Here is an 11,616-nt window from a genome sequence, read left to right on the forward strand (position 1 = left end):
AATATTTCAAACATATTTGAACTAAATTATGAAAATCTAAATCACAATCTCAAACAGAGTCAACACGGAGTATGAATACAAATGTACGAATGTACGCAAGGCCGGATTAAGAACCTATTTAGCCCCGGGGCTGAAATTTCATATGGGCCCTTTTGACAAAACATGCTTTACAAAGCCGCTCGTTGGAACATACATTTTTCTAACTATTTTACAAATTGGCAATTGCATAATACAATTATAAAATGAATAGGTAAATGTAATTTATGTCTATAAAACTACTATTATTGTAGTATAATAAAAGTTATTACTTCTTATTTCATTAATTTAAATAAAAATATGTATCAACAGTATACTAATTTACAACAAATATCAAGCAAAAGTTAATAATATATAAAACAAAAACCATTTTATCAAATAATTTTTTTTCTTGCTTTAGGTACTTGAAGCCAACTCTCTTAGTACTTCATTTAAGTCTAATAATTTCAGCAATTCATTCTCAGAATATAAAATCATTTGTATGTTTAAGTTTTCTTGGGTTTGACTGGTTATATACTTATTTTTTACTCTAGTTAATTTAGAAAAAGCTCTCTCCTTACATAAATAACATTATTAACTATTGATGATATTATTGATATCAATGAAAATATTAAATAACAGTAAAATGCGTCTTTTCTACCATAGTATTTTTGTAGGTATTTACTATTTAGTTGTTTTTGTCGATAAAAAAAAATGTTTTTTAAAATATTAAAAAACTTTTCTTTAAAATCACTAAAAAATGTGTATCAGCTTAAAATTGTTTGGGCCCCTTTCATTTTAGCACTTGAGAGGGCCCCGGGGCTTCCACCCCAGCTTGACCCCCCCCCCTTAATCCGGTCTTGAATGTACGATACTACAATGTACGGTTCGTATGACATAATATAATTTATATTCAATCATGATAAACTTAAATAGAGCCATATCGATAGGCTCATAATAACACATTAACTCAGCCTGGTTAGTGGTTTTTATCGATTATGGTGAAATGACAAAAAATAGGAATTACTAATGAGATAATATCTTTCCCATCTATTAATAGAACCGTAATTATAATATGTCATTGAATATTGATGCCAGCCAATTGGCACACAATATGTACAATATTATACAAGCACAATAAAATATTATTTTATATTATGAATATTGTGACTGGCTGGTACGTTGGTATTAAAATAAATTGGTAAATGATACGTAGGTACGCATGTATACAATTGTAGGTACCTACTAGGTACCTTTAAGAATATTAAAGGTACCTACTAGGTACCTTTAAGAATATTAAATAATAATAAAAAAATTAACCCTAAAAAATTGTAAAAATCTGTAATCTGTACAAAAGTACGATATTGCTTGTTTAATATTTTTAGGGAGGCTATTTATCTTAAAATTATTTAAGCCCCCTCCGATCTTCACCTATAGCTGTATAACAAGCAAATAAACTTGTTGGAAACCTTCTATTAAAATTTAAAATGTCTTATTTTTAGCTATGAAAAGAAAAACTTTTATGAATTTTGTCAAAATTTGAACTTTATAAGCTTATAACATATAATTGAGACTACGTATTTTTAAACTTCCATTAATGAAAATTATAAGGAACCTATCATCACATTTTCAAGATTTTTTACCAAATAAAAAAGATTTTATCAAGGATAATTTAAAAAAAAAATAGAAAAATGAAAAAAATTCTCAAGGGCTCAAGGCTATAACTAGCTCAAAAATAGTCAAAATATTGAGAAAATGTTTTATGGAAAATTATAATATAAATATTTGTTAAAATTTCAAGGTTCTACAGTCATTAATTTTTGAGTTTCACCAAAAGAATAAAATCGATTTTTCCAAAAATTGGTTTTGTATAATAGCCACCTATATTTTTGTTTTTCTCAACGCTTTCTAAAACTACTTGACTTCCCAAAAATACAAACTAGTTTTACTTTTCTATCAGTAAAGATGCTGATCTCAAAAATCGGAGCACTTTAATACCACCCAAAATGTGCCTTACAAAACAGAAAAAAAACACACATTATTGTAAAATGAATAAAAATTTCGCTCCGCTCAGAATCTTAATATAGTTTATTATAAATTAACCATCCTACTCCTTAAATTAGTAAATGTGTCAATAAAAATTGAATTATAAATATAAATTTTAGTTAGTCAGCATTTTTTTCTATAAATATTATAGCTAAGTTGGTGCCTTTTTTGGGACAGAGCGCTTTGAAGATTTTTATAATTTTCAACTTTGAAAATTAAATTTTAATCATATTAACTCGTTTAAAATGCGATACATTTATTTGACGACTGACGTCAATTAATATAAGTAGGTATAGCCGTGTAGGTAGTAAAAATTGCAACAATTGAAGGTATAAAAATATATAAATTATATTTTTTTTTCTCATTTACTTGACTTTTTTTATTGTATCTGCAAAAGTGGGGCCTGTCTAACCGGCGAAGGCGTGGAGCCCAGGGTGAGGGCCCCACTCGCGCTGCCTTAGGGACGGCCCTGTTCTGATGTATAAAATATGCTTTAGCGAGGTGTTTATTCATATGTAAACTATACCTATAATATTTTTAGGTATGTGTGATGCTGTATGTATCTTATATATGAGTACCTATATGTATGTCCAACGTCCGTATGTGTGTATGCAAGTGTATACCTACGTAAGTAATATACCTACGTATGTATGTGCGAACGCTTAATTTTTTTATGGACTTAAGTCTTAGAGTTTATAGACGAAGGAAATGAATACCACAGTGCAGAGGTCCGATATAGTCGATGAAAGACAAATAGTTTAACACAACAATATTAAAAAAAAAATAAATATTTAATACATTATTTAAAAAGGTATGTCAGTCACGTGTTCGATATAGTCAATACAAATGTGCATCAGAATAATTTATTACGAGCTTATGTGTGTTGCGGGTTGCCTATATTAAGTAATTGATACACGTTTCGGAGGTGTATAATAGGTGGTGAATATTCGGCGTATTTTCTACACAGAGGTTCCTATGTACAATTTAAGAGGGAGGTGATCCAGAAGCCCCTATATTATTCTACTGTTATCGTAACACTTTGCCCCGTGTAACACTATGCCCCACGCTCCCCTACTTATGAAGAATCTTGCATTTTCATGTAGACGTTTATGTACAAAAATTGTAAATTCCCATAAATAGGTCTAAAAAATAAATATGTACCTTACAATAACATATGATATAAATATATACTATTATACCAAATAATTTATTTAATAATAATATAATAAATTATTATATTTTTTCCGGCAAATATTATTTTAATCTACTGTCTGTTGCCTGTATTATTAATAGTAAAATAAATTACTTAAATACATAGCAACAAAAATATACAGTTAAAAACTACTAATAAAAATTGTGGGAAATTCAATTTCAAGTAGACTTGACAAATTCAAATCAGTTTTTAAAATTTGTATCGCTTCATATTTGATCAATTGGTATGTTTGACGAAGAACACGTCTAAAACCTATGTCGACAAAAATAGAAAATCACGGTACTTATCGAATCCACTTCAATATTAAAAAATTGGAATCAAAAGCAAAGGTAAGAAGCAAAATTATTAATTTGATATAAACCCTATCTGTCTGAACTGCGAATATATCTAAATGTAATACATAATAATTATATTATAAACTTAAATTCATTAAAAAATTATTAAATTAAATTATAATTAATATAAATTAAATTTTTTAATTTAAAGTTAAGTATATTAAAATTGTAATAAGTTGGTAATAATATTATAGCCAACCACAAAATTAAATATAACACATTAAATAACACATTCATAAACATAATTATTTATTCTATAATATTACCTATTATAATACCTGTTAGGTATGTATTTAAGTATTATATATTTATTATAACTTTATCAATGTCAGCTTATATATTATACCGAAGTAGGTACATAATATTTAATTATTTTTTAATTTAAAAACTACATTGTTGTTAAATATTTATAAATGTTTACTATAATATAATTAATACTAATGTGTATTCATGTTATATACTAATGTCATATTTGGATATACTCAGTGGCGATACCAGAACTTTTGCACCAGGTGAGCCAGGCTAAGGCCAACTTTTTTGAGAGAGGAATAACATTTTTTATTCATTTTTATCAAAACCTCCCAAATTTACACCCAATATTAAGCACACCATTAGCTGCATGTGATATAACTACAATAAAATATAACGGACATATTTTAAATTGATAATAAATATTATATTTTGTAATATTAATTTAAATATACAACAAACTCACATAGTCATCATTCCTTTTTTTAATAGGTAAAATAATAGAAATACAATATTTAAAAAATTTAAATTATAACCTGTGTCGCGGCAACAACCAATATAAGTTTTAATTAATGAATTTAAACACCTATAAAGACCTATGAATTGTATTGCTTAGGTAGTTAAAATTAATCGGAAATACTAATAAGTAGTATGGCTAGATATCAAATACCTACTTAAATATGAGATTAATTATTATTTTTATTTTTTCTATTATAAAACGTTTAATTTTAATAAAATAACATAATGATAATATCCTCCTTAATTGAAAAAAGGAGACTATTTAGCATTTCCATAATGATATTAATATAGGTAACAGTAGTACCTAGTTATATATATACCTAGGTAGGTACCTATATTTAATCACTGGTAGAAGCTAGTAGGATGTATCTTTGTTGTTTAGTATTGCTATTGTAATTTTTTTCACTTTTTTTTATAAGTATATAATGAACAATTTCCATAGTTTTTTTAAAAACGGGACAACTAAGCGTTCTGAAAGCTTTTCTCGGGACACCGGGACAGTCTTTTAAAATAGGGATGGAACTTTCCGGTATAAGACGGGAGTTTAATTAACGTTCCTCAAATTGTTTTTAAGACAATATTTAGGCAAATTGATATGTCATCCCATCAAAAAATTATTTTCTATTGTTTTTGTAATGGGTGATTTTACTCTAAGATTACCTACTCAAAAAACATTTTAAAAAAAAAATGATTCTGCGTAAATGCGTTTGTATATGTTGTGTGTGGGCCAGAGAAAAAACAAATAGCGCTCTGACATCCTATTAAGCTAGATAGATTATTATGGAGCATAGAATTATATTTATAATTTCTCAAGATTGTTTGGAAGTGTATTAAATTATTATTATATAAGGTAGGTAATTATTTAGATGCAGTGCTATATTATATTAGTCATGATAATATTATGTTACTTTATCATGATATTAGTTATAACCGTCGTATATCTGTGGATACCTAATAATAATAAGGCCATAAGGGGCAAAGCTGCAAAGGTAGGACACCAATGTCCAATAGTGAAACTGAGGACAATAGGACATTCGTTTTTGACACAATATTACTATAGACATTCTCGTATAATCATATTTTTTAGTGTTAGGATTTTGATTACTGGTTGTGAAGGTACAAACAATTTGTGATAATACGAAAAAAATGACATGCTTTTTCATTTATTACGAACTATATTTTATTTTATCAGTTAAAATTTTAAAATTTATTATTACAATTAACTATATTAAAAGTGTATTATTATAATGTGTATGTATATTATTTTAGTATTTATATGTGTTAAGTATAAGTTTGAGACAGTAAGACCATATTAATAATATACATGATATTATTTTATAAAGATTTATAAATGAGACTAGTGAAGTAGGCGAATGGCGAATGGCTATTGTCTTTAACACTAAGACAGTAAGTACTAACTACTACTGAATTACTAAGTAAGACACTAATATTAGAAACTAGAAACCAAAGTTGTTTACTTGGTCATTATTAGGTATAAAAGTTTAATAATACTATAACAGCAATAATAGGTAGCATAAAATTATTGTTCCACGACACTATCAGTATCAGTTACCACTTACCACCATATTATCATTTACGGTTTCGCACTTTCGCGGCTCATGCCATCGAAATGAAGGAATTCTTTTATCTCGATGATTCACGTCTTGTAAACATTGTAAACTCAAACAAAGATAATAATATAGTTCGTAATTTTATTATATTTTCAATTGTTACTTGTTCTTATTTTCATGATTATTGATAGTAAATGTCACGCTATTGATTTCACCCAAGTTTAAGACCTCTATGTCTATAACCTATGATAATTAAAGCAATTTAATAATTACCACCGGCTCTCGATCATTAAAACCAATTTAATTCGCTTAGTACCATTACAACTATTCACTGGTGTATTTTGCATTTACCGTGTGTAAATTCAGTATAAAACAGGTATGTATTATAAGTACACCGCTTAATACAATATAAATAGCATAATATTCCCAGTACTACATGTTATGTTTTAATATCAATACCTATCCCTATTCTAACACTAGAGGTACAATTGCAAATTTTAGATCTTAAGTAATATAATATATGCTACCTCTATTTCTACAGCTACCCATAAGAATCAATTTATTCTTGATATGGGGTCTGATATTTAATCTTCTGAAATAATGTTACAACTTTTATGGAATCATATTTACAGTTTTATATTAAATTTTTGATACTAAAATTAACAGTCATAACTCATAAGTAACATTTTTTTTATAACAAGTGTCAAATGATGACAAACAGTAGTCAGCGATAAGTATGAGACATGTCCTAATGGACATATTGTACAGTGTAATGTTATATGTATTCCCAAAAAAGTTGCCCTTTTAGTTCTCGAATTGTTTGTCCATTTTTTTAATGTGGTTATGGCCATTCTAGTTTACATAGATATGTGTATAAACATATGAATTTAATTAAAAAACTATACTGTTTACACTTAATGTTATCCACTATATACTTAGTAGGCATAAATAATTTTGTCTTAGTAATTCATAAAAGTAGGGAACAATATGCAACTACAAAAATCACATTAAGCATTTTCCAAATAGTTGTAATTTCTACACTTTTTTTATTTTATTATAAACTGTATTATTTATTATTTAAACATTTTAAAAATAAGGCTACAATTTTTATTTTTTTCCAGCTCGCCAAACCTTTTAAATTTTTTTATGTGGCCCAAGTGTCTAAAAATGTTGTGTTATACTATAGACTATAGCAACAATACAGTTTATGATGATTCAACGCTTGTCGATTAGCCAAATTGTAAACAGACCATTCATGAAGATTTTTACAAATAATTATTTAATTAACATACTTAATTAAATATTGATACTTAATGTTTTTGTAGTCACTTTTAATTGATTTTGAATAATAATATTTATATAAAGTTATCATTTGTGTAATAGAGATGGGTGATAATAATTCTAGCCCTACTACTACAAAAGTTGATCGCCTTAACAGTTTCCATCCTGACTGCGACGAATTAAAACATAAGTATGATCAATGTTTTAATGTATGGTTTACTGAACATTATATGAATGGACATTATAACAATGAAGGATGCAATAAAGTGTTTGAGTTGTATACAGACTGTGTAAAAGTAAGTTTAGATATAGAAACTAATGAGTAATGAATTAATATTTAAATTAATTAATAACCATTATTATTTCAAATAGCGTGGTATGAAAGAATACGGATTGCAATACGAACAAGCAACTACTTTACATTTGGGAACTAACAAAGAAAAAACTACACTCACGGATACAGAAAAGCCAAAATAGAATAATGAATAACGATAAAAAGATAGCAATGAACAATCTAGCGGAAAAAGTATTATGATTTTTATTGACTTATTTATTTAAATAAAAATATAATGTAAGTGAAAATAAAACTGAATTTAATTTACAATGAATAATAAATATTAAAAGGACGCTACATAGGCATTTGTTGTCTTGGTCTTACAAGTGCGTAACATAACAAATGTTACGCTCAGCATATCACATTTAACTTCGTTAGTTTAAAAATTAGAGCGAATTGAACTCTTATAAAATTTAAAGTAAGATTATTATCTAGGACATCTTACATGTTTTTTTATTATATTTTAATTTTAAAGCAAGTTATGAGTATTTTAAAATTTAAAATTGTTTGTACATCTTGAATACTCATAACTCTTTAAAATTAAAATATAACTAAAATCCTATAAGATGTTCTAGATAATAATCTTACCTTTAAATTATATGAGAGCACAATTCACTCTAATTTTTAAGCTGACAGAACAAAACGTGATATGCCAAGTGTAAAATTTTCTATGTTACGCACTTGTAGGACGGAGAGAACAAATTTCTGTGGAGTGTCTTCTTAAATGATAAGGTACTTGTTTGATGGTGCCCCTTAACCATACCGCATAAAATGTATCACCCCGCCACAGGGTTGATCATCTGTTGTACTATTATATAATTTAAAATAAAAGTATATAATAACAATAAATTCTTTACAATTAATAGTATCATAATATTTAATAGCTTAATTAATGTCTCATAATTACTTGTAAAAAAATTAGACAGCTCAATAAAGATCCTTAAATGTCACACATTTTATTTGTTTTAACAGCATATTTTTGTTGTAAAAACTGAATGCCAGTTTCAAATATTTCCGGAAATAAGGTATTAAAATTAATTTTTACAATATTTTATATTAAGCTAATAATGTTTGTAAAATTGGTACCTATTTTAAATGATATATACCTAAAATATAACGACAAGACAAGACAAAACGAGTGTTTTACTACATACTAACATATCACATACTAGACTAACCTAAAAGTAACATAATATTATAAAAATATAGAGAAATATTGATCATGAATCTAAAATATTTGACAATGACAGCTGCCTGGTAGCCAGGTTATAAATTCTATACTGCTTGATGGTGTACTGATAACAAACAAGTACTGATGGTAAAAAGGCAAGCATTTTTTTTTTATATCTCTTGGTTGTTGAAGCTACAAAAGCAAATGTTATCAAATGTATAAAATATAAATCATAATAAAATCAAATATATATATAGGTGGGCAACCGCAAATTGCTGATTGAATTTGACACTTGGTATATTTTTAACGGAGTCACAACATCCAACCTCCCTCCTTGTTCGGCCATTGTTGTTTATTATAATTCTCACTTATTGATAAAAAAATATTTTTTGATTTTAAAAATTATATTTTTGTGATTATATTTTACATTCATTATAATTAAATAGTTTAATAAAATAAAATATATATAACATAACATAATATAAGTTATGACTGATAAAAATGTATTGTTAATATAGAAAGACATGCATGAACTGGATAACTCAATAGATATAGAATTGGAAAAGCTGAAAATGAAAAAAAAAGAAAAAGATGAAATTATGAATGCACTACATCAATACAATGATATTAAAGATGCTACTCAAGAAGTTTTGGGAAGACTAGCTATTCTAGAAGGAGTAACTGTAGCAGAAATGCATCGAAAATATAATTTACTTGAATCTGATTGAAGATTACTATTATAATTAATTGCATTTTTATAAATTAGTATATTTGATAAATATTACTTTCATTATGGTATTAAATAAAAATGTGGTTAGTTTGTTTTAAATTTGCTCAATTATTTTTAAACAAGGTTTTGTATATATTCATTTAATTGTATTTATTATGTTTTAATGATAGATATATGGATACCGCAACTATTCACTTAAAATTAAATTAATTGAGGTTTTATTGTGTTATTGATTTATATCTACAAAAAAAATTCTATTTTTAAAATTCTATAAAAATTTTAATTAAGATTAAAAAAAAAAAAATGCTTTTTCCAACAGCAATGCTCAGAACATTTTTAGGTATTTGTACTCCTTATAAATGTAACTAAATACATCTTTTTCAGTGATATATTAATGATATTTGAGTTATATAATTTAACAAATTTAGTATTACCTCTAAAAAATATTTATATTTTTAAATATATTAATTAAACTAATGCCAATGCATTTATTGATTTTACTTTGAAACATTGCAGTTGTACTTAAGCAATTCTAGTTACTTACTACTTAGTAAATATTTAAATATGCTCAAAATAAGCTTACAACATGTAATATTAACATTTAGTATCAATGCTTACTTAATATTATAGTAAGAACTTTTTAATGTAAGTCAAATACATCCATAAACATGTTCGAATTATTTAGGTATCTAATTTTAATTTATATAATCAAAATTATCTTTTTTATTATTATTTTACAGACAATTAATTATAAGATATTAAAAGGATGTGGCACCCGCATGTGTTGACTCCGTCTCACATACAAACAAGTTACAACATAGCAAATTTTTGTTCGCCAGTTTTTAATAGTGTGCTGTCAGTTTTGATATCAGAGTGAATATTAAACTATTAGATAAGAATATTATCCATGTTCTCTTGTTGGTTTTTTACAATATTTTAATTTTTAAGTGAATTATGAGCATTTTCAAATATTAATATTATACCTTTGAGTGTAAATTGTACATTTATACAATATATACTCAATTATTATACATACTCATTAATTATACGCTTGTAGACATTGGTATTAGTATTACTAAGTTAAGTATTACTTATAACTAACTTAAAAATTAAAATAACGTAAAAACTCAACCAGAAAACAAGGACGATGTTCTTACCTAAAATTTTGATATTAGGTCAATTTACTATAATATCAAAACTGACAGCACACTATTGAAACTACCAAAAGAAAACTTTGTGTGTAAAACGGAGACAACATATGCAACATATGCGGGTACCACGTCTTCTTAAGCTGAATCTACATTGTACAAAATTCTTAGTACCTAATCTAATTCTTTAAAATATAATTCTAAAATACAATTATTATTATTGTACATTTGGTGCCTTAGTTTTAATATAAAAAAAAGTTGAAATATATATATTATATATTGTTATTATTATTATTATTATAGTACGCTATAGTAAATTAAATAAAGCAATATTTTAATTGAATTTTTTTTCAAAAGTACTAAACAAATTAATAACAATAAGTATAATTTATATAATTAAATCTATAGTTTAATATCAACTACAGGTTATATTAGGTTATATTATACTTCTTCAGACTGAGTTCCAATGTCTTAGTGTGTGTTACTATTGGTAACTTACTAAGACAATTAATGTTATAGAACAATAAACAAGTCTTTTCGCATATTTCTTGGAATATAAATATTCTTATTATTAGTCATAGATTAGTTAAATTTGATGATTCATGCTTCTATCAATATTTTATCTCTAAAGTAATTATTCTTATAAATCCTTTTAAAAAATTATTTACCATAGTTGGGTCCAATTATAAATTAAGAGTAACACGAGTCCGTACAAATAATCTTTATCACAACATTTGTTGCCATCTTTATTTGATGTTCATATCCTTATTTTTATGTTAACAGGATATCACTGCAGTATTTGTTTTCTCTTTCTGACCCATGCAAAACATAGCAAATTTTACGTTCAGAATAATGATTCAAATTTAAAATTATAATAATTCAGGACTTCAAAACGTTATAACAGAAAACAATGAAAAAAAAAATAAACAAAAATAAACTAATATCATTAAATGTAATAATAATTAATATTATATCAATATTAGGGCTCAGAACTTAATACACTT

At 25.9% G+C, this 11,616-nt stretch overlaps 1 protein-coding gene across 4 annotated transcripts; it reads left to right on the forward strand.

The window, feature by feature from the left end:
- The first annotated feature begins 6,032 nt into the window (after positions 1-6,032).
- LOC100161422 (TP53-regulated inhibitor of apoptosis 1) lies at positions 6,033-10,880 on the forward strand. Of its 4 annotated transcripts, XM_029485995.1 has the most exons (5): positions 6,042-6,324; positions 7,070-7,188; positions 7,332-7,525; positions 7,602-7,755; positions 9,253-9,338. In XM_029485995.1, exons 3-4 carry the CDS (start codon positions 7,334-7,336, stop codon positions 7,704-7,706), a joined length of 297 nt encoding a protein of 98 aa, XP_029341855.1. In that variant the 5' UTR covers positions 6,042-6,324; positions 7,070-7,188; positions 7,332-7,333; the 3' UTR covers positions 7,707-7,755; positions 9,253-9,338. The 4 variants fall into 4 exon arrangements, with proteins under 4 accessions (XP_008178487.1, XP_003241442.1, XP_029341855.1 ...); XM_008180265.3 differs by lacking the exon at positions 7,070-7,188 and having other exon boundaries at positions 6,033-6,324; positions 7,354-7,525; positions 9,253-10,880; XM_003241394.4 differs by having other exon boundaries at positions 6,040-6,324; positions 7,070-7,525.
- The last annotated feature ends 736 nt before the right edge of the window (positions 10,881-11,616 follow it).

Source organism: Acyrthosiphon pisum, chromosome X (genome assembly GCF_005508785.2).
Source record: "Acyrthosiphon pisum isolate AL4f chromosome X, pea_aphid_22Mar2018_4r6ur, whole genome shotgun sequence".
Lineage (NCBI taxonomy): Eukaryota > Metazoa > Arthropoda > Insecta > Hemiptera > Aphididae > Acyrthosiphon > Acyrthosiphon pisum.

Excerpts from the sequence above, each read along its gene's own strand:
- LOC100161422 (XM_003241394.4), top strand. The coding sequence starts at position 7,334 with ATGGGTGATAATAATTCTAGCCCTACTACTACAAAAGTTGATCGCCTT. Across the intron at positions 7,526-7,601 it reads TGTATACAGACTGTGTAAAA|CGTGGTATGAAAGAATACGG; the intron begins GTAAGTTTAGAT and ends TATTTCAAATAG.